The 24,965-nt window shown below is 38.2% G+C and overlaps 1 protein-coding gene across 1 annotated transcript in view; it reads right to left on the bottom strand.

Moving 5' to 3' along the window:
• Nucleotides 1-1,406: 1,406 nt before the first annotated feature.
• LOC18094312 (extensin-2) overlaps nt 1,407-24,965 on the bottom strand; it is a gene marked incomplete at its 5' end in the record, with an annotated part of 53,893 nt that continues 30,334 nt past the window's right edge. Inside the window, 2 exons of the mRNA XM_052445497.1 lie at nt 1,407-2,053; nt 2,247-2,969. Coding sequence (XP_052301457.1) covers nt 1,752-2,053; nt 2,247-2,969 — 1,025 coding nt within the window. The remainder of the gene's footprint in view (nt 2,054-2,246; nt 2,970-24,965) is intronic.

Raw genomic sequence — 24,965 nt, 5'->3', positions numbered from 1 at the left:
AAGAGAGTTAATTGTGTTGGCCATGATGAAGTCAAGAACCATACAACCTAAAAGTACTTGTGCATTCAATCGTGGCTGAAAGTTTTTTTTTTTTTTCTGTCGATGGAAGGAAAGATCTGCTATGTGATTGATCAAAAAGCAAGTTGCTTTAAGTCTATTTGTAATGGCTTCATCCACTTCCCAAAGGGTGCCCACAGAATAATCAAATAAGAAGGAATTAAGGTCGTCGTTACAGTTTTTATAGTCCATTGCTTAGCCATTATGCGGACGTTTTTTTTAATATATATATATATATATATATAGGCTATTATGCCAAACAGAAGAAGAACAATGGAACAATCTGTACATGGACATTGTTGAACAGGTAGTGGGATTTTCTCCGTGAAGTTTCATGGACAAGTAGTTTTTTGTTTACAAAGATCACATATAGAATACTGTTGGGGGGTTTGCTTTGTTGGAAAACAATGTCTTTTGGATTGTGTAGCCCATACTTACCTCTAAATCTATGACTTGGGCCTATTTCTGGCACCATAATCCCCGAAGTTATATTTTAGGCACTCTTTTCTTTTCATAAGAGTTTCTTTTCAAGACAAAATCAATTAAATAAGATCCAAGAATCAAGTTGGAAAGTATCTCTTAGAAACTTGAAGCCCAACACTAATAGCATAGTTATTAAATTTAGGCTGTGGTTTATTTGGAACATTTTTTTTTACGTTGATGTGATGAAATTTGAATGACTTGGTGAGTTCACCGGCACAAGGCGTAGAAATTCATATGCACAATTTTGTTGGACATAATTGACTTGTTTATTTACACATAAAATAAAGTTCACTTGTTAACATTCGGTTTGTATTGAAAGTGATTAGAGCATAAACTGAACTCTCTCGAACGTTTCAATCCACTATTCGGCCTATATCATATCTTTACTTATAAGTCAAAGTACATGACCTATCCTATATTTCTTTAGAATATTTCCATTTGTAGCTGGCTACCTGGTAAACACATGCGTTTCTGTTATTCCTCATTTGATCCAAACATATTATAATTAATACAAAATAAGTGTATAAAACAATCACATTGTCTCCTAATTTATATTAATTCCTACATTGTTTTACTGTTTAGAAAGTTATTCAATAGACTATCATAGATTGGAGGTGCTAATATACATGGCTTAGGTTAAAGTAAAAAAATAATAATTTGAAAAACCACATCGTTGTTTTTATGAACAAACACATACTTGGGACTCGCGAATTACGCTTTTACGTGCTTCCCTTAAATTAACGAATATATGTCTTCGGAGTTTTTAATGGAAAAAGACACAGCAAACAAGGAAATCAACGTAGGGCCAATAGACATTTAATAACAAGACATTGATTTTCAAACTTGGAAGAAGCAAAATTATATAATTTCGACAGAAAGAGAAATGTAATGTGATATTTATCCTTCCAAAAGCAATTACAACTATTACATTGCAAAATGGTACAAAGAAATGTTACAATGATCACTTCTCCGTACAAAAGAATTCACCATGGATCTACAATCTCGATCCTTATTCCACATAGACAGATGATTTAAACAAATTAGGAATCCTAATTTGTTTCGTAGACAACAAAAGAAAAGGAAATAAATAGTAACTCATTGCATGTTGTTACATTTCAAATTGACCCTACAACATCTTAGTAGTGTTTTGGTGGTGGAGGTGATGCATACATGTATGGAGGAGGTGGAGAATGAGTTGAGGGTGGTGGAGACTAATAATAGTAGGGTGGTGGAGGTGATGACGATGGTGGTGGTGGTGACTTATAGTAGTATGGAGGTGGTGGTGATGGTGATGGAGGAGGGGGAGATTTCTTTGGAGGAGGTGGAGATGTGTAGTGGTATGGTGGAGGGGGAGATTTCTTTGGAGGGGGTGGAGATGAGTATTTGTATGGAGGTGGTGGAGACTTCTTCGGAGGAGGTGGGGATGTATAGTGATATGGTGGAGGGGGAGACTTCTTTGGAGGGGGAGGAGATGAGTAGTGGTATGGAGGTGGTGGAGACTTCTTTGGAGGAGGTGGGGATGTGTAGTGGTATGGTGGAGGGGGGAGACTTCTTTGGAGGTGGAGATGATGAGTAGTGGTATGGAGGTGGGGGAGACTTCTTAGGTGGGGGAGGTGATGAGTAGTGGTATGGAGGTGGTGGAGACTTCTTTGGAGGAGGAGGTGATGAGTAGTGGTATGGAGGTGGGGGAGACTTCTTAGGAGGAGGTGGGGATGTGTAGTGGTATGGTGGAGGGGGAGACTTCTTAGGTGGAGGAGGAGATGAGTAGTGGTATGGAGGTGGGGGAGACTTCTTTGGAGGAGGAGGTGATGAGTAGTGGTATGGTGGAGGGGGAGACTTCTTTGGAGGAGGAGGGGATGTGTAGTGGTATGGAGGTGGGGGAGACTTCTTTGGAGGAGGAGGTGATGAGTAGTGGTATGGTGGAGGGGGAGACTTCTTTGGAGGAGGAGGGGATGTGTAGTGGTATGGAGGTGGTGGAGACTTCTTAGGAGGAGGTGGGGATGTGTAGTGGTATGGTGGAGGGGGAGACTTCTTTGGAGGAGGAGGGGATGTGTAGTGGTATGGAGGTGGTGGAGACTTCTTAGGAGGAGGTGGGGATGTGTAGTGGTATTGTGGAGGGGGAGACTTCTTTGGAGGAGGAGGTGATGAGTAGTGGTATGGTGGAGGGGGAGACTTCTTTGGAGGAGGAGGGGATGAGTAGTGGTATGGAGGTAGTGGAGACTTCTTTGGAGGAGGAGGTGATGAGTAGTGGTATGGTGGAGGGGGAGACTTCTTTGGAGGAGGAGGTGATGAGTAGTGGTATGGAGGTGGTGGAGACTTCTTAGGTTGAGGAGGGGATGAGTAGTGGTATGGAGGTGGTGGGGACTTCTTTGGAGGAGGAGGGGATGTGTAGTGATAAGGTGGAGGGGGAGACTTTTTTGGTGGAGGAGGTGATGAGTAGTGATATGGTGGAGGTGGTGATTGAGATGGAGGTGGTGGAGATTTATAATAGTAAGGCTCATATGCCACCACACTGGTGGCTACAAGGCATATTGCTATGGCATGTATCATTGGGGACAAATGCCCCATCCTCCCCCTGTTTTCCATCTTTAGAACTCTTGCTTTTTGTGTTTGCATGTTTAGCATGGATGCCAGCCCTTTATATAGTGATCTATTTAATCATTGCTGAAAAAGATGTGTTTTTTTAATGATGTATACAGCCTGGATTAAAGCATAAAATTAAGTTTCAAATCTGACTGAGGTACAACTTCTATATTCTTGTCTTTTGACTACTTCTTCTTGGTGGTTTCCCACGCAGGTAGTAAACCTTGAAATTGTCAGCTTGAGAGTTGGTGAGGTGCCATAAAATTCTTTGTTAGAACTGTGAAACGCGTTCGTAGCCAAATTGGTAATGTTTTAGCCCATTACGAAAGATAACAAAGGTGATTATCAGGAAAAATTAAGTCAAAGACTTCTATCTTACAATAAAATTTGGTGCCATTTCTCATTTGCACCTGGTAAATCCTTGCAAAATGGCTGAACATTGTACTGAAAGGAGTATGTTGGAAGGTACAAATCTACGTTTGATCCAAGTAAAATATCTCACCGTCGTCGGTGAAATTGATATACAGATTGGCACGATACATTAACATATCCTTTAAGAGCTAATGTCAACCAGCTTATTAAAAAATGCCATCTAACTCTTATGGAGTTCATGGGGTTTGTGTCAGTCCATGATCTTAATTGACTTTGTCAAGCAATAGGACAATAGGACAAATCAATCTTGTTTGTCTTGAAAGTCTAATAAATTGATTTCTTGTTAAAATGCCATTGTAAGTTTTGACATTAATTCCATGATTATGCCCACCTATACTACTAGAATTTTTAGATTTATTGACATAATTCTCTGTTGATATTTATACTCACAATTCGTCGGCAAGAAACTTGTCGACATGATCACAAACTGAAATAATCTGTTGGAAAAACTCTCATAAGTGATTTGTGATATGTCGGTGAGTCAGTCAGTAATAATTTAAAGATGGATTTACTGACAGAAAAAGTGCACAAAAAAAAAACTTAACTCGCTTCATTTTGTTAATACTTCCATCATTGAATAATATCATTGACAAAATAACTGTATATCATTCCATCGGTAATTTTTTTTGTCAGTCGATGAATTTGACATGTAATCGTCAAACAAATCGTCTTTTATTACGCCAGGGAGTAAACAATGGCAGTGACATTTGCAGTAGTTCTTTTCCAACACTTTGGAATATATCAACAGACTATGTCCATCGATAACTCTGTCAGATATATATTAAAATCTATTAAACAAAAACAAAAACAATTAAAAAAATGAAATTAATAGAAACTTCAAATATTTATTATAAATTTAAACATTTATAAGTTCAAATACAACTAATATAGAATAGAGGCGTTGAAGGAGGAGGAGGAGAAGGAGGAGGAGGCGAGTCTTTGCCTGGACCGTGGGGCAAATAAGAGGGAGCACATATACCATCCATTTGTAATCTCATCTTCAATACCAATCGGCGAAGTTCGGTCATCTCAACACTAAGTTGTTCATAATCAACAGTAAGATGGGCCATCTGGAGTTTGAGTGCTCAGAACTGATTGTGAGCATCCAACGGTTGAAACACTATGGATTGTCTGCAAGAAATCAGTTGTAGTGTTAGAGAGACAATACAACTAATTTTTATTGGGTCCACTAGATGATCATGCCTCCATCCAACTTAAGAAAAAAATGGTTGAAAACAACATACCACAAAGTGTTGAGCTCGGCTATCTACGAGTTGTTGCATCCTTTTTTGGCAGTCATCAATATGCACATGTGTTTCCACAAAAAGCTCCATCAGGTTTGGTTCGCATCCAAGAACTGTAGCCTGCAAGAGAAAATTATAGTTAGTTAAATATATTTATAATAAAAAATGGTTCGCGTCCAAGAAACGAACAAAATGGAGTTGCCGATGTGCGTGGTAACATAATTGTGAACATGTCGGTTTCAGTTCTTCACACCGGAGTGTGATCATCACACAAAATGATCAGACATCACATGCTGAATATATTCCACCCTAGATTTTTTACTCCACGGTTTATGAGTCGTGAGAGTATAGAACACTAAGACAAAAAAAATAGATTTTTAAAGCACCCTAGATTTCTAAATTTTTGTCCCTCCTCCTTGCGATTTACGAGTCGCAAAATCTTGAAATACCAAGGGAAAAATGAGCTTGTAAAGCACATGGAATCTCCTTGGATTTCTATCTTAATAAATTTAGTTAGAATCAAACCGAGAAAAACTGATGGGATTAGAAAACACCAACACCATAGCAATTATAAGACAAACCAAACACCAAGCAGCTTACCTTAGGTAAGGCGTACTAAGGGTGCTAACACCTTCCCTTTACGCAACCAGTCCCTTGCCTTAGAATCTCTGAAAGACTAGTTAGGTTTCCTAGTTACCATAATACTAGGTGACGACTCCCTTTACACAAAACAAAGACCCCGAAACCAATCAAGGATCGCCGCGACGCCGCACTCCGCTCGCGAGGGTGCGACAGGATGGCGACTCCACTGGGGACTTAGGACTAGGCTTTGTAATTTGTTTGTTTATGCTATGTGTTATTGGTTTTTGCTTTCTTATATGAATGATACTTTGTTTAAAAGCTTTAGCATGCATCTTTACATTCTGTCATACATGGTATAATCATACATCACTTTATTATTATTATCTTTTTGAGGGCACACACATTTAACTTTAAGTTAAGTGGGGAACTAGCAGCTTGCCTTATGACTTGAGTCAAGGTTTCAGTTTGTGTAAACCCCAACTCTTTGCTGAGTGTTTAGACTGATAGTAATTGGTACATGTGCCATCCCACTATCTGCTGAACCCCCATATTGCCTTTACAAGGGCGATCACTGGGACAACAAGAGACCCTTTTTTTAGAGACCAAGTAGTAAACCTACCCTATATCTCACGTAAAGGAACTAGAACCTATCCTTAGGTTGTATGCTCCATAATATCTTTTGCATCAAAACAAGTCTACCCCCAAAGCATCTTGAATTGCAGGACTTGTGAATGAAATGGCCACCATCACTAAATCTTCCATCATAGAGTATGGGAAAAATTATGAACTGTCACAATTGACTGAAGGAGACTGCCTTAGAAGCGATGCTAAGATGTCACCAATCAAGAACCTGAATTGCATTATGAATGAGGTGAACAAGTTAACGACTCATTTTCAGAATGTGGATAAGGATGCATTTTTTAGGAAATATGGACGTTTGGTGGAAATCGCAAGGGTAGAAGTTTTAAGCCCAACTGTGCGAGCCTTAGTTCATTTTTGGGATCCAGACTACCGGTGTTTTTCTTTTGGAAGCATAGACCTATGTCCCACTATGGAGGAATATGGGATGTTGACTGAGTTTCCAAACAATCTGTATTGGATTTATTTGCCTTTGAGATCTGACAAGATCATCCCCAAACTGTCAAAACTGCTCAGAATCTCCAACTTGGAAATTTTTTGGGAAAAGAATGCTACCGGTCTAAAATGGAGGATGCTAGAAATTGAACTGGAAAAGAAGTCAGGATTAGAAAAAGAGAGATTGATTGCCTTGGGCATATTTGGCCTTGTGTTGTTCCCAAGTTAGACGGGTGTAATGAGTTTGGAGGCCGCCGCTGCTTATGTAGAGTATGAGAATACACAAATCAATCCAGCGGCTGCTATTTTAGCTGAAACCATCTTGACACTTAATCATTGTAGGAGGACCGGAAAAGGAGCAATGAGATGATGTACGCAGTTGTTGTATATCTGGATGGTTGGCCATATCGAAACAAAAAAACCTGTCTTCAATAATTTTTGGTGGTTCACCCAAAGACCCCTGAAATTAGTAGAAGAAGAAGAATGGGGAGATCTAGACAACCAAGGTTGAGTTGATAAATTTGAAGGTTTTCCTAATAGTGATTTCAAGTGGAGAGCCCCATGGGTAACGGTAGTGAAAGTCCTAATGAGTTGTGGACAAAGACGTTGGGTGCCATTGGTAGGGATTACAGGTTATATGAGTTATGCTCCTGCCCTGGTGGTAAGACAACTTGGGGGCATGCAGTTTGTTCCAAGGACTGTGGGAATTGCTCAATTCTTTGGTTTGTTCAAAGATCCCATTGCACAAGAAGTTTTGGAGATCATCAAACAAGATTGGAAGCATCTGGTTTTGGTTGAGATAAAAGATTTAAAGGATCCAAGTGCAAGTGAAGGATATGCAAGATGGAGAGACTTAGCTGCCTCAACCATGCCTTGTGTAGAAGTCAAATCTCTCCAAACTGTAAAAGAGCCTATTAAGAGGAAAACGGTCAATAATGAAGAGGAGTTGAGAAGACAAGTGGAAAAACTTCGGATAGAGTTGACCAAAAGCAGAAAAGACAAGGCAATGTTGGAAGAAATGATGCTAAAAGAAGATAAAAAGAGAGCATTTCTAGATGAGCAAATGCAATCTAGAGATGCGCAAATAACAAAGCTTGAGTTAAAGCTGGGTGAGGAGAAGATTGCTAGGGAAAGAAGTGAGAAGGAGCTAAAAGGGATGAGTTTGGATTGGATGCAAAGTTGCTCTGAACTTGAAGCAATGGAGATTGACTTTAACGATTTCCAAGGAAGCATATAATATTACCAAGAAAAATTTGCACAAGTTCAGTTCGAACTAATGGATAGGATTGGGAAGTATGAGGATTTGAACAAGAAATATATGGAGTTGGAAAGCCGTTCGACGGGGATTGCAAAAGCAGAAAGTAAAAGGAAAGGTTTTGAGGGTGTTGAAGCAGAGTTAACGGTTAAGAAGAATGAGATAAAAGTTATGATGATAAAACTTGACAAAGAACGTGAAAAGGTGAAGTATTTGGACGAGAAGCTAGCAACAATAGAAAAAAACACAAGGATCAAATTGACGCCAACAACGCTGCTTTGAACAGAACCAATATGTTGCTAATAGAAAAGATGACCAAGACAGATGAGCAAATGGACGAAGTTGTTACACATGCTCTAATTATTAGAATCAATGCGTGGAATGTGGGAGCGGACATCATTCGCTATCGCCGAAGCCTAGCTGAAACCGATGCCTTTCTAGGGAAGATTGAGAACCGCGGGTTTGCCTTCTTACCTTTGGCTAGAGAGTTTGTGGAGGAAAGGGATTAATATGTTGTATTTCCTTTTTATTTCTAAATGTAATAAACTTATGAAGCATTAATGAAAAGGGCGTTGACCCATCTTCTTATGCAAAATCTGTCTCTTGGTGAATATGATTCAAGCAAATGACTCGAAAGGCAGTACTCCTAGCAAAGCAATGTGACAAGAGAACCTATGTTTATAAGGTGGTGGCTATTATTCGTTCACAAGAAGGCTGCATCCATACCCAATATACAAATACGTTCTTATCACAATCATGCATTATATCTTACATTTTCTTATACATCTATGCACGCGTCTGCAGACCTAGAAACATAGGTCCCCCTTCTAAAATCCACAACACTTGACAAACGAAAATGATGAAAAATAAAGAAAGGTCACACCTAGTACCAAAAAGAGCTTGAAGGAATTTGGAATGATGTTGCGCACCTAATCGATTTGCTCGAGCAAATGTTTTGAGACAACTTTTTCCCTTTAATGAGATCATACATTTTAAAAAGTTCATCTTGATGTTTTTACACATCACTTTCCGTTTTCAAAGTGGATCTTCTAAAACAAACACCTGCACTTTACACCGAGAATGAATGGCCGAGCTTTAAAGGATACAACATTAGGGAATTCACAAAATTAATAGGACAACATGAACAAGCTTGGAAACCCGCTAGAGAGGAACTTGAAACCATAGATGTGGGCAATGAAAACAATTAAAAGATAAACTGAAGATAAAGGATTGTGATCACCCCTAAAGAAAAATAAGAGTTGATTGCACTACTCTGAAATTATGTAGATGTTTTTTTTTGCCTGGTCTTACAAGGATATGCTTGGTTTGCATAGGGTACCATTAGTAGAAGGGTGCAAATCGGTTAAGCAAAGGTTGAGAATGACCAATCCGAATGTCTTAATCAAAGCAGAAATTAAATAGCAGTGGAACGCTAATTTTCTAAAAGTAGTCAAATATCCACAATGGGTGTCCAATATAGTGTTAGTACCCAAGAAAAGGAAGATAAAATCAGAGTTTATCTACCACACATAGATATGTTTGACAATGTTGCACGTAGCTCCACATATTCCCTTATGGACGGATTTTCGGGCTACAATCAGATAAAAATGGCGTAAGAGGATAAGAAAAAGACAACATTTGTAACACCATGGGGAACCTTTTGCTACAAAGTCATGCCATTTGATTTAAAGAACGCTAGGGCCACCTACCAAAGGGCCATGGTGACTTTATTTCACGACATGATACACAAAGAGATTGAAGTATACATGGATGACATGATTGCTAAAATCTAGAGAGGGAGAAAATCATGTTCAAATATTGAAGGAATTATTCGAAAGACTAAGGAAGTATAAGTTGAGGCTTAACCATGCAAAGTGTTCATTCGAGTTGAAATCTAGGAAGTTGTTAGGATTTGGGTGAATGACAAAGGGATAGAAGTGGATCCCAACAAAGTAAAGGCTATTTAATCTATGCCACCTCCCAAAACTGAGAAGGACGTAATAAGGTTCTTAGGAAGATTGAATTACATTGCCCGGTTCATATCCTAATTAACCACGACTTGTGACCCAATCTTCAATTGTTAAGGAAGAAGAATCTCGGGATTTGGAATAAAAAGTGTGAAGAAGCTTTCGAGAAAATCAAGCAGTACCTCCTGATGAAGATGTGTTTTCAGTTGAGGAAGGGAAATTAGATTAGTGGACTATGTACTTTGATGGTACTATAAATGTATGTGGTAACAGAGCTGATGCAATGATAATCTCTCCTAATAAAAAGTAGTATTCAGTTTTAGTTAAGTTGCAGTTTGGGTGCAATAACAACATAGGAGTAGGAAGCTTGCATTCTCGTTTTAGAGGTGGCATTGGAGTTGAATATTAGAAAGATAGATATGTATAGAGACTCGATTTTGATTATTTTCCAAGTGAAAGGAAAATGGCAAACCAAGGACAAGAAGTTGAGACTTTACCAAGAATACCTGTCTAAAATTAGCTAGAGAATTTGAGGAAATAAAGTTCACCCATCTAGGAAGGGAAGGAAACCATTTTGTTGATGCTTTGGTCACGCTAGCTTCTATAGCTAGAATAGACTTTGGGCATAAGGTACAGTCGGTACACATTGATATCAGAAATAAGCTAGCTCATTGTTGCTCAGTTGAAAGAGAAATAGATGGAAACCCTTGGTACTATGATATCAAGAATTTCATCCAAAACCAGACATATCCCATGGGGGCATCCACAATCGACAAGAAGACTTTGAGGAGGTTGGCAAGGGATTTCTATCTTGTTGGGGAAACTTTGTTTAAGAAATCATCTGACGGGACTTTGTTGAGATGTTTGGATGACGTGGAGGGAAAAAGTGGTGAAGAAATTTATGAAAAGAGATTTGATCTGTCGATATGGTCCACTAGAAAAGATTATGACTAATAATGCCCAGAACTTCAATGGCAAGATGATAATAGAACTCTGCGCTAAATGGAAAATCAAGCATTCCAATTCCTCGCCATATAGGCCAAAGATGAATGGTATGGTAGAAGCTGCTAACGAAAATGTCAAGAAGATTATTTAGAAGATGGTAGTCACCTACAAGGATTGGCATGAGATGTTGCCATTTGCCCTTCACATGTACCGCACCGCAGTCCGAACCTCAATAGGAGCCACCCCATATACGTTGGTATATGGAATAGAGGCGGTGATGCCTTTAGAAGTGGAAATCCCCTCATTGAGAGTATTGATAGACTTTGAGCTAGAAGAGGTAGAATGGGCAAAGGTTAGATATGAACAGCTGAATCTGATCAGTGAAAAGAGGATAGCCGCAATATGTCATCATCAACTCTATCAAAGAAGGATTGCCAAATCATACGACAAGAAGATTCGACCTTGAGGATTCCACGAAGGAGATCTTGTATTGAAGAAAATGTGGCCTTTTACCAGGAGAAGATCAGAGTAAATGGGCGCCAAACAATGCGGGCCCTTTGGTGGTAAGGAAAGCGTTCTCGAGAGAAGCTTTATTGTTATCTAAAATGGATGGAGAAGATCTAGTTAAACCTATGAATGCTGACTCTATAAAGAAATACTATGCTTCCCAGTCAATAAAATAAAGTTCGGCCATGAATTCTCTTTGTAAAGAACCTTTTTTCATAAAACGTATGATCTTATAGCATTTGAAATCTTTTACTTAAAAGAACTGTTTTTTTTACGCATGACTAAGGAGATGACTCCATCAATTGGAGAGAACCAAATCAAATCTAAACTTGACATATTTTTGCACACCACACTAGGGGCAAGAAGTGCACGAAGTGCACATAGGGGCCCATAGTAAACCAAAGCCCAAAGAGGTATCATTATAAAAACTTCTAAAAAAGCATTTTTTATGATAATTGTTAATTACATTGAAAGTTTCAGTTTTTATGAACAAAACCAAATCTTTTGAGTTTTTCTTTTAAAATAATAATAAAAGACAATACTCAATGGAGCAAGAAAGGGCCCCATAAGGAACCAGAGATCTCTCCACCAAGAGGATAGGAAGTATAACGCGTGGAGCATATTCCGTTTCAAGAGGACGAGTCAGACAAACAAATGGAAACATGAGCTCAATAAGTCTACAATAGAAAGGGGGACCTATGTTTCCAAAATAGGTAACAAAAAAAACATGCATGCCATATTTTCATAACACTAACCTAGCAGGAGAAGGTGTGACAAAGGCCAAAATAGTTCCAAGTTTTTGGGAAAACCGCTGAGGTGCAAAATCTCAGGTCAACGGAACTAAGAAAAAGGATAGGAATTGTGAACCAGCACTGCTTCATTTCCTCGAGGTAAGATGTTTTCTTTTGAAGTTTGAGATGGGCAGGTCACCCAATACTGAGACCATTTCTTAGAAAAGCGTGGAGTTTTTCTAAGAATTTTAGGATGGGCAGGTCACCCGATATTGAGACCATTTCTTAGAAAAGCATGGAGTTTTCTAAGAATTTTAAGAGGGGCCGGTTACCTGATATTGAAACCATTTCTTAGAAAAGCGTGGAGTTTTCTAAGAATTTTAAGATGGGCCGGTCACCTGATATTGAGACCGTTTCTTAGAAAAACATGGAGTTTTCTAAGAATCTTAAGATGGGCAGGTCACCCTATATTAAGACCATTCCTTAGAAAAGCATGGAGTTTTCTAAAGAATTTTAAGAGGGGCCGGTTACTTGATATTGAAACCGTTTCTTAGAAAAGCGTGGAGCTTTCTAAGAATCTTAAGATGGGCAGGTCACCCTATATTAAGACCATTCCTTAGAAAAGCGTTGAGTTTTCTAAAGAATTTTAAGAGGGGCTGGTTACCTGATATTGAAACTGTTTCTTAGAAAAGCGTGGAGTTTTCTGAGAATTTTAAGATGGGCCGGTCACCTGATATTGAGACCGTTTCTTAGAAAAGCGTGGAGTTTTCTAAGAATCTTAAGATGGGCAGGTCACCTGATATTGAAACCATCCCTTAGAAAAGCGTGGAGTTTTCTAAGAATTTTAGGAGGGGCCTGTCACCTGATATTGAAACTGTTTCTTAGAAAAGCGTGGAGTTTTCTAAGAATTTTAAGAGGGCTCGGTCACCTAATATTGAAACCGTTTCTTAGAAAAGCGTGGAGTTTTCTAAGAATTTTAAGATGGGCCAGTCACCTAATATTGAGACCGTTTCTTAGAAAAGCGTGGAGTTTTCTAAGAATTTTAAGAGGAGTCAGTCACCTGATATTGAAACCGTTTCTTAGAAAAGCATGGAGTTTTCTAAGAATTTTAAAAGGGGCCGGTCACCCGATATTGAAACTGTTTCCTAGAAAAAAAACATGGAGTTTTTCTATATATATATATATATATATATATATATATATATATATAAAATGTGGAGTTGTTCTAAATTTTTTACAATAGGCAGGTCTCCAGATATTGAGACCCCTTTCCAAAATCCTTTTCACTTACATCTGGGTAGGTCACCCATCATAATGAGACCACCATCTTCCATCTGGGTAGGTCACCCGTCATAATGAGACCACACAAACATTTTTTGTATTGGTTGTGGTTAAAGGAGATCATCAGATGGGATCTCAGGTTAACCCAACCACACACAGAGTTTAGCTTTGGTTAAAGGGAATCGCCGGATGGGATTTCAGGTTAACCGAGCTACACACCAACTTTGCTTCGGATTAAAGGAGATCGCCAGATGGGATCTCAGGTTAACCCAACCACACACAGAGTTTAGCTTTGGTTAGAGGGAATCGCCAGATGGGATTTCAGGTTAACCGAGCTACACACCGACTTTGCTTCAGATTAAAGGAGATCGCCAGATGGGATCTCAGGTTAACCCAACCATACACAGAGTTTAGCTTTGGTTAAAGGGAATCACCAGATGGGATTTCAGGTTGACTAAGCTACACACCGACTTTTTTTCAAGTTAAAGGAGATCACCAGATGGGATCTTAGGTTAACCCACTCAAAAGAGCAGGTCGCCCGTGAAAATAGACCAGCGTGAGTATGTGGGCAGGTCGCTCCTAAAAATAGACCAGGTTAGAGTGTGCGTGGGCAGGTCGCTCGTGAAAATAGACCGATTTTCTTAAAAATAAAATAGCAGGTCACCCATGATAATGAGACCATTTTTTTTGAAAACAGTGAAGTCCTTGGATGAGTGGATCACTCAGCAAGCAAGGAATACTTTTTCTTTACAAGCTTACTATGCAAAACATTGAGGAGTTTTGCTTCGTAAGCATTGTAAAGAGGGGCATCTGTTGCTACCCAATTTTTGACCCATATTTTGATAAATTTTCAAATAAAAAATAAAAAAATAATAAATAAAAAAATAATAATAAGGGTTTACATGTGGCGATAACATAGAGCATCAGGGCTAATATCAAGGAAACAATATGTCAAGGAGATAATTATTGAATCATATATAATTACTGCAATATAAAATACCATAGATATATGATTTGATTCGTGCTGGTTATGGAAAATAATCACTGCAATATAAAATGCCATATATATAGGATTTGTTGGTGCTAGTTATAGAAGATAATCTCTGTAATAATTATTGCAATATTTCCTTAAATAGCACGTGTAGAGATTTTCTATATAAGTGAACCTCCAGCCATATGCAGAAGGGGGGAGAAAAATATTGACAAGGGGGTAATTTTTCAGAAAAGAAGGAAAACACAAAGAAAAACCTAAACCTATCCTCTCTAGCAAAGAAGCCGTAACCCTCCCCCCCTTTGATCTTTTTAAAAACGAAGCAGCCACCCCCCTGATTTTAAAAAGAAAACAGAGATCTCTCTCTCTGGCCGCACACTGTCCCCTCTCCCTCTCATCAACATAGACCTTTTGCCCTTGCTGGTCTCCGCTCACTCTGCTCTCTTGAGGACACGACGTCCCTGAGCCGCATCCATAATGCTGCAAGAATGTTTCTCACCCTGGATGAGAAGAACCAACGCTGAATTTTCGAAGGTGAAGCCCTTCTCCGCAGGATGAACAGGTTTGACTCCCAGAAACACATTGATTTTTCTCTCATAAGTCCACTTGGAGGTTGCGGTCCTGGAAGAGTGAAGAGAAAGAATCAGAAGGTTGCTGCCTAGTGGATGCTTGAGGCGAGAAGGCAGAAGCTTTGTCCATCGGCTTGCACGTCATCTTTTACATTTAAAACATGCCATATCACACTACCAGAAAACCGGAGAAAACCAACGGAATTACCGACGGAAATAATTTCGTCTCAAAATCTGTCGGTATATACTGACGGAATAAATCCGTCGGCGAAACCGTCGGTATATACCGACGGAATATTTCCGTCGGTATATACCGACGGTTTCGCCGACGGGGTATACAGTTTGTCTGGAAATATGCAACGGCGTGGTGACGTCAGGCGATTTTACCGACGAACATTACCGAGGGATTCAAACTGAGATACCGTGCAGTGACGTGTCACTTTCACCGACGGAATCACCGATGGATTCCTTCCGTCGGTGATTCCGTCGGAAAAAACCATTATATGCCCACCAATCGACCGACACTCTCTTCCTATGTTTCTCCTTCTTCTTCTTTCCCATCCCACCTCTCCCCTCCCAAACTGCAGCTCCCCTCCCAAACTGCAGCCAAACACCCATCCCAACTCTCCATTATTCTCAACACGAGCACTCAAGTTTCTTATATCTTGTATATGGTCATAATATCCGTTTCTTGTAGATTTTATCATTTTTTTGTAAGTAAATCTATCCTTTTTAGTTTTAATATTTAATTGTGAATTTTATTGTTTTAGTATATGTATTTTGTTAACATTTGTACTTGTTTAATTGTTATTTGTCAAAGAAACTTGTAGTATGAATGTATAATTTTATAGTTGTTATAGTTTGTTTTAGATTTTGTCAAATTATATTTGTTTGTAAATTGTTGAAATTTTGTTTGAATTACACCGAATTAAATGTGTCGTTGTGATGAAATAAATAATTAATAGCTTGTTTAACGAGTCTTGTTTAATTGTTATCAATTCTATTTCGAAGTTGTGATTTCTGTAAATTTATATATGTATAAATTTGTATGTATGAACGTTGATAGTTGATAATTGATAATGAATATTTAACATAAGTGTTGTTTTAGTTTGTTGGATAATGTCAGGGAAAACCAATATTTTTGTTATGTTTTATAGAGGTTCAATAGAAGTCATGGATGATCGTTCATGGATGTATCGGGACTCACCCCAAGGATTGCGGAGGATGGATTATTGTAACGGTGTCCAGGGTTTTATTAATTTTGCAACATCTATTCCGAGGAATTTTACTGATGGCGGTATTAGGTGTCCATGCAGGAAGTGTAAAAATTTAAAGTTTCTGCATCAAGATGTTGTAACGATGCATCTTCTAACCAAAGGGTTCATGGAAGATTACATGTGTTGGTATGCTCACGAAGAACTATTTGTTCCTGATGAGAGCATGGAAGAACAGGTGGTTGGGTCAACTTCTAGTTCTAGCAACATGAATGAAGTTGGAAATGAGAACAGTAATCCTTACATGAATATGGTTATGGATGCAATGAGAATGAGTGAAGGTAATGTCAGGGAATGTCCAATCGTAGAAGAAGAACCTAATGCAGATGCAACAAGGTTTTTTGATCTGTTTAGAGATTCTGACGAACCATTATGGGATGGCTGCACGAACCACAGTAAATTATCAGCCGTAGCACAGGTGTTCACCATCAAGTCAGATCACGAGTTGAGTGAGGCCGGTTATGACAAGATTATTGAATGGGCGAGAAGCATTTTACCTGAAGGGAACAGGCTGAAAGAGAACTTCTATGCTGCCAAGTCCATGATGAAACCCCTCGGTTTAGGATACCAGAAAATTGATATATGCCCTAACTTCTGCATGTTATACTACCTTGAAAATACTGAGATGACCGAGTGCATGACATGCGGGCATTCCCGTTACAAACCCAGAACTGGTAGAGGGAAGACTCTCGTGGCATATAAAAAACTTAGATACTTCCCAATCACACTTAGACTACAGAGGTTATTCATGTCACCAAGGACTGCTGAGCACATGACATGGCACCAATCACACCATGCGGTTGATGGAGTGATGGTTCATCCATCTGACGGTGAAGCCTGGAAACACTTTAACAGTATGCATCCTCACTTTTCAGCTGAATCAAGGAACGTGCGTCTTGGGTTGTGTACAGACGGATTCAACCCATTCGGGTTATTTGCTGCTCCTTATTTTTGTTGGCCGGTCATACTGACGGTTTATAACTTGCCACCGGAGATGTGTATGAGGCCGGAGTTCATGTTTTTATCTATGGTCATACCAGGTCCGAGCAGTCCGGGGCGGAATATAGATGTTTGTCTTCGTCCGTTGATTGATGAGTTGACGCAGTTGTGGTCCTCTGGAGCTTTGACTTATAACATCTCGATGAAACAAAATTTTGTTATGAGAGCGGCTTTGATGTGGACTATCAATGATTTCCCAGCTTATGGAATGGTTTTTGGTTGGAGCACGCATGGAAAGCTAGCATGTCCATACTGTATGGAGAACAACAAGGCATTCATGCTAACAAACGGGGGTAAAGCTTCTTTTTTTTACTGTCACCGTCGTTTCTTGCCACATAACCACAGGTACAGAAAGAACAGAAAGGATTTCTTTGTTGGCAGAGTTGAAAATGATGTTGCACCCCCGCGTCTTTCCGGTGAAGAATTGTTTGATGTTGTGTCAGAGTACGGTGAAATTGTGTTTGATCTCCAATCAGGTAAGCAGAAGTTTCCTGGTTTTGGTTTGACCCATAATTGGGTGAAGCGAAGTATGTTTTGGGAGCTTCCTTATTGGAAGACCAATCTTCTTCGCCATAACCTTGACGTCATGCACATTGAAAAGAACGTGTTTGAGAACATTTTCAACACCGTCATGGATGTGAAGGGGAAGACAAAGGACAACATCAAGGCTAGATTGGATGTAGCGCTGTTCTGTAACCGTAAAAATATGGAGTTGGTTTGTGATGGGTCACAGGTCGCAAAACCAAGAGCAAGCTTCGTGCTAGAGAAAAACGCACAACTACTAGTCTACAAATGGCTTAAGAGTCTGCGTTTTCCCGATGGACATGCCTCGAACATATCAAGGTTGGTTAATACGGAGGAATGCAGATTATATGGAATGAAGAGTCATGACTGCCATGTGTTTATGCAAACACTCATCCCATTAGCTTTTCGTGATTTGTTGCCAAAGGGGATATGGGATGCACTAACGGAGATTAGTCGTTTCTTCAGAGACATATGCTCCAGCAAGTTGAATGTTGATCACATTGAAAGGCTTGAAAAGAATATCGTCGAGACAATATGCAAACTTGAGATGATATTCCCTCCATCATTTTTTGACTCAATGGAGCATCTACCCGTACATTTACCGTTTGAGGTAAAAGTTGGAGGACCGGTCCAGTACAGATGGATGTATCCATTCAAGAGGTTAGATATTACAGTTGCTATGATATTTATAATTAAATGTTTTTATTTTTATTTTAATGTTTTTAATTGATAATTTTTTATTTATATATATATATATATATATATGCAGGTACTTGTTCAATCTTAAAAAAAAGGTTAAGAACAAGGCGCATGTTGAGGCGTCAATATGTGAGGCGTATATTATTGAGGAGATCTTAACATTTATCTCATACTATTTCGAACCTCATTTGAGAACGAGGATAAACCGTGTTCCACGGCATGATGATGGTGGTGAAGTGCATTCAAGTGGGAACTTGTCAATAGTCTCCAATCCTGGACGACCCACACCTAAAAATGCCGTGAGGGGAAGATATTTGTCTGAAATAGAGTTCAGACATGCACACAATTATGTCCTATTTAACTGTGATGAGTTGAGACCTTTTATTAAGTAAGTAGATGTTCGACTTAAACTTTGTCAAGAGTGTACTATTTATGTTTTGTGATACCATACACTCATATAATTTGGAACAACCTTGCAGGCAACATCGACGATACTTACTGTCCAATAACTCACAGCTAACCGAATCCCAGATCTTTCAATTACAAGATGAACAATTTGCCACATGGTTTAGAACACATGTAAGTCCTATCACAAACTCATTATCTCTTGCAATGTAATTAATTGTAGTCAATGTTACATAATATTCGTTTATTGATTATTGTTGTATTTAATTTACAAGCTAGGTTTATCAAATGGGAGGTAGTGCTGCTATTTCACTGTCTTTACTATGTCTGGGCCCTGAAAGAAAAGTCAAGTGCTATAATGGATATTTTGTCAATGGATATGTCTTTCATACTGAAGAATACGGGCATGGAAGAAAGACATACAACAACGGTGTTTGTATTAAGGGATCGACTTCTAGTGAGTTTGAAGTTGACTACTACGGTAGATTGGAAAAGGTCATCGAACTGCAATATCATAGCGAGCAAAATAGAGTGTTTTTATTCAAATGCTATTGGTATGACACAACTGACAGAGGAATCAGAGTAGATCCTCACTATGGTCTCGTTGAAATCAACTCAAAAGCTAGACACCGCAACGTAAACGACGTCTTTGTTTTTGCAAAGCAATGCCAACAAGTTTATTACACATACACCCCTTCCTTTAGAAAGGACCGATCAAGAGTTGATTGGTTATCCGTTTTAAAAACAAAACCCAAGGGTCGTGTCGAGGTTGTTCAGGATGAGAACGAAGACACAAGTGTGATAGATGAAGTCTTTCAAGCTAGTGAGTTGGTTGAACCATACCGAGTTGCTCCATCGATTGACTTAGAAGAAAATTCGAATTTTCGTGTTTTCAACGATAGTCTTGTTGATGTTGACGCAGAGGAGTTGAATGTTGTTCTGAGCTCTACTAGTGGAAAAAAGAATGTTGTTGAAGAAGATGATAACGAAATTGAAGAGTGCGATGAAGCTGATGATAACAATTCAATAGAGGACGAAGATGAAAATTCCGACTAACTAAACATGTTATAAAGCCTTATTTTATAATGTAATAATTTGAAACATGAAATATTTATTCTTCTTTAAGGGTCAGCCTTTGTTATTGTGTTGTGTGTGCTGTAAGATTGCAATTCAAGATTTTTTGACAGGGTTACATAAAAAAAATAAGAAAAATTTATGGTTTCACCGACGGGTATACCGACGGACTATAACCCGTCGGTATTTCACAAAGAGTTGCAAAAAATTTACGGGATTTTGCCACATTCACCGACGGCTTTCCGACGGCATTGCCGACGTCAATTACCGACGGAATCACAGACGGATTGACGCACATCCCGAAGCGCACGCATGTCTGACACGTGTCCGTTTGCACGAATACCGACGGCTTTGCCGATGTAAAATACCGACGGAATCACCGACGGCAAATGCATGTCTAACACGTGTCTGTCTGCACGATTACCGACGTAAAATACTGACGGAATCACCGACGGCTAACGCATGTCTGACACGTGTCCGTTTGCACGATTACCGACGGAATTTCCGACGGCTTTGCCGACGGATCGAAAACTTTGGCGGGATTTTTGAACTTTTTTGGTGCGCATTTCAATTAATTGCCGACGGAATTTAATTCCACCGACAACAATTAATTTCCGTCGGTAATTCCGTCGGAAAAATTGCTTTATATACCGCCCCATCCCCCCACTTTGTTCATTTTCTCCTCTTCTCCCTTTCTCTTCTCCTCTTCTCCCTTTCTCTTCTTCTCTCGTTTATATTTAGCTTTTAGAAGGATTTTATTGTTTTGGTGGTAGTTTTAAAAGGTATGTATTTTTTTTTCTTTATCTTTGTATTTTTTTATTTTAATTATGATTATTTTTTTTGGTGTTCTTTGTTTTGTGTATTTTTTGTAGATAAAATCTTAAATTCAACACACTATTAAGGTAAGCATTTTTTATTCCCAAATTTATTTTGAATTGATATAGTGTTTTTTTAGTTTTGTGTATTGTTTGTTTTGTGTTTATGTTGTGTGTTGTGTAGTGTTTTTTAGTTTTTTAATTTTATTTATTAATTTTATGATATTATTGTTTGTATTGCTATAATTGTTATTGTTGAATTTATGTTAAAAATGTTAATTTATATATATAGAATTACATTTAATTAGTTTATCTTAATTTAGGATATTATTGTTTGTATTGCTATAATTGTTATTCTTGAATTTATGTTAAAAATGTTAATTTATATATATAATTGTTATTCTTGAATTTATGTTAAAAATGTTAATTTATATATATAGAATTACATTTAATTAGTTTATCTTAATTTAGGATATTATTGTTTGTATTGCTATAATTGTTATTCTTGAATTTATGTTAAAAATGTTAATTTATATATATAATTGTTATTGTTGATTTATTTTAAAAATGTTAATTTATATATATATAATTACATTTAATTAGTTTATCTTAATTTAGGATATTATTGTTTGTATTGCTATAATTGTTATTGTTGAATTTATGTTAAAAATGTAATATTAATCCGTAAATTTGAATGTATGACTTTAATATAATGTTTGTAACTCTAAGTACCAATTTAACAATGAATGTTCATAGTTGTAATTCTATATGATGTTATTGAATAAAATGTTGTGTTGATGATGATGAGTAGGGTTGAGATCCAGGATGATTGGATCGGGATGTGAAATAAAATTGGAAGTGTAATATGATTTTGTCGACAACTTGGGACCCCCAAGTACAGGGGAGAGTCTGTCGAATTTTTTTTTAAATAATCGAAGTTAATTATGTAATTATTCGTATACATTTGTGTAGATGCGTAGAATGAAATCTACAGCACGTCGTCAGAAGACGGTTGCAGCTAGTTCTTCTAGCAGCGAGGAGGACGTATCCTTAGGTGCTGATCACGACGAGGAATCTACGCCAACTTGTGATGCTGCCTCTTCTAGCGCGGTTTCACAGCGCAGAAGCGGTGTGCCTTCACAGCGGGGTCAATTCACCCGCAAGTACCAAGCACAATGGAAGGATGACCTCTCAATGTAAGTTTGTTTAGGTTTTAGTTTTTTTTTTATATACTTATAACATAATTTATGAACAACTAATTACTATTACTACTTTTATTTAATTTCAGGTTCACAAACATTGAGGCTGCAAGGACTATAACATTGGCGTTTAAATCGTCGATGGAGATTCCATTGTTTCAATGGAGCCAAGTTTCCAAACATCCTGAGTGGAAACCTAATATGGATGCATGGTTTAAGCGATTTCAGGTCGGTGTTAATTTTTAATTTCCAGCTTATTTTTAATAAATGATTTTTATAATTTTATATCTTGTACTATTTTTATTTTATATGAATTATTTATGTACACAGAACAAATTTGAGTGGGATAGGGCGGACAACAATGTTGTGAGGAGGGTATGGGAGAATCACGCGGCAACTAGGTAACATCAAAAATAATATTTATTTTTGTTTTATAATTTTATGTTTTAAATTCTAATTTGTTACTATGGAAGTAGGTTGCGTGATTTTTGGTATGACACCAAAAAAAAAATCAAAAAGACATGCGAGGGATAACGGTCTTGAATGATGGAATGAGGTAGCGGTTTGGCAGGAATTCAAACCGCCATTCATCTCGGGGAAAATATGGACGACATATATTGAGCACGTGACCTCAGAGCGGTTCTCACGGCGCTCACAGTCCGGAGCCGACAACCAGAACCGGCAAATTCATGGTTCGGTGACCACGCACACTGGTGGATCCGTCCCTTTCAGCACACATGCAAAACGAATGGTAAGATTAATTTTAATGAAATATATCGTTAATTAATTTGTCGTTCCTTATAATATATTTAACTTTCAACCTATTTTTTCCTTACAGGCTGCGTCTCTTGGACGTGAACCGAGTCCAATGGAGCTGTTTGTAGAGACGCATGTGCGGAGTCAAGACCGCTAAAAGGAGGTGCAGCAGTTCGTGGACAACCGTGCTCAGCACTTCGTGGTATGTTCGTTCATTCATTTTATTTTGTAAGTTATTATTTTCTTGAATTGCATTTGATGATTTTTTTACCGATGGAATTTTCAGGAAACCTATAATAGCCGGTTGAGGGAGAGATATGGGGACAATCCGTCGACCCATCCAGATTTGTGGATGGAGGCGGGATCGTCTGGTGGACCCGATAAAATAGGGTCTACGGGCTCTCTAACACTACGGCTGAAAACTTGCGTTCGACTCGTAGTGTCTCAACTGTTGGAAGCTCTCCATCAATATCGAACACCCAGTCTGAGGAGTTCATTGCGTTGAAACAAGAATATCAACAACTCTCGACGAATTATGATGAGCTCCGTCAAATAGTCATGGAGATGAGATCAAAGATGGGTGACGATACTTGTGCAGTTTCTTTTTGGCCGTATGGTCCCGGGAACAACCAGCCTCCTCCTCCTCTGCCTCCTCCTCCAGCTCCGCCGCTATTCTAGTTTAATTTTGTTTTTTAAACACATTAAATTTGTAATGAATATTATTTAACATTACTTTTATATTTTTAATGTTTAATCCATTTTTATTTGTTTATTAAGGTGTTTTACAATTAATAAATTATTTTTTTATATATATTTTAAATACCTACCGACGGATATACCGACGGATACTATCCGTCGGTATTTAACAGAGAGTTGCCAAACAATTACCAGCCATGCCATCATTACCGACGGCATCACCGACGGATAATATCCGTCGGTGATTAAATGCCGACGGATTTACCGACGGATAATATCCGTCGGTATTTCACAGAGAGTTGCAACACAATTACCAGCCATGCCATCATTACCGACGGAATTGCCGTCGGTAATTCCGTCGGTACTTACCGTTTAAATTTCAGACGGATTTATTCCGTCGGTAATGTTCCCGCGGGAAACTTTTTTTTGGCGCGCGCGTATCCGTCTGTAAGATCGTCGGTGTTCCGTCGATGGGTGTTTTTTTTTATTTGCGAGAGATTTAGCGACGGAAATGGGATTTACCGACGACTGGTATACCGACGGACGTGTTCCGTCGGTGAGGCCGTCGGTAATTATTTCACCGACGGATTTCATTGCTGTCACCGACAGAATTAGTCCGTCGGTAAAACTGGATAATGTTGTAGTGTCAGCAGGTATGAGCCTCAGTTTTTTTTCTTCTTTGTCGTATGTATATTTGGGGTTTGCTGTTTGTTCTTTTCAAGAACTTGTTTATGTTTTCTTTAAAAACGAGGTAGCTGCCATTTATTTCTTTAGTCTTAATCTTTAACATACGGGGAATAGAGCATGCTGCGTAGGTTCTTCTCCTTTCGCATGAAATTAGTATGGCTGCACTGCATCATTTTTTTTTTAGCTCAAACTTTGGTGTCAGAACCTTGGCTCCCCTTTGCGCATACAGAAGTATTCCATTTTCCAGTTATAGGATTTTAAGTTAGTTGGCTTTTGAATGGTTTTTTATGAGTTGTTTTAAGTTTTTTTTTTGTAAATCTTACAATATATATGATGGCTTGCTACTTTTTATCGTAATGTTTGTGTTTAATTGCGGTGCTTGTGATTTGGACCGAATACAAAAAATGTTTTTTTGTGTGTTGCATACGGCCAATACCCTAACATGTTTTGAACGTTCTTTTAAAAAAAAAATATTGGAAGCTTCGAAAATGTGTTTTCACATGGTTTTCTTAAACACAATAAAAATTATTTTCTTGCATTTCTGGATTTTACAACATGTTTGTAAAACTCCAAAGGGTATTGGCCAATATTCCAAAAAATACAAAAATCTTATTTTGGGGGAATTCATCTATTATTCACCACTAATGTTTGGTTAAAGAAATCTCTAAGGGACGAATATCCAAAATATTATTGGAAATAATTCGTTATTATTCACTGTTAATATTTGGATAAAGAAACCCTAAGTGGTAAATATCCAAAATAATTTTCTAGGAATAATAAGTCATCACACATCCTTGAAAGAAGCCTCAATTATAATTGAGGACATTTCAACTTTTGACTCCATGGTTTACGAGCCGTGAAAGTATGAAACACTAAGGCAAAAAGAGGCTTTTAAAGCGCTCTGAATTTCCTTATATTTCTAAATCTTTGTCCTCCCTCCTTGCGATTTACGAGTCGCAAACTCTTGAAATACTAAGGGAAAAATAAGCTTTTAAAGCACATGGAATCTCCTTGGATTTCTACCTTAATAAATTTAGTTTGAATCAAACCTAGGAAAACTAATGGGATTTGAAAACACCAACACCATAGCTATTATAAGGCAAACCAAACACCAAGCAGCTTACCTTAGGTAGGG

The sequence above is a fragment of the Populus trichocarpa genome, chromosome 1, assembly GCF_000002775.5.
Source record: "Populus trichocarpa isolate Nisqually-1 chromosome 1, P.trichocarpa_v4.1, whole genome shotgun sequence".
Taxonomy (NCBI): Eukaryota; Viridiplantae; Streptophyta; class Magnoliopsida; order Malpighiales; family Salicaceae; genus Populus; species Populus trichocarpa.
This window is presented reverse-complemented; position numbering and strand designations above follow the sequence as displayed.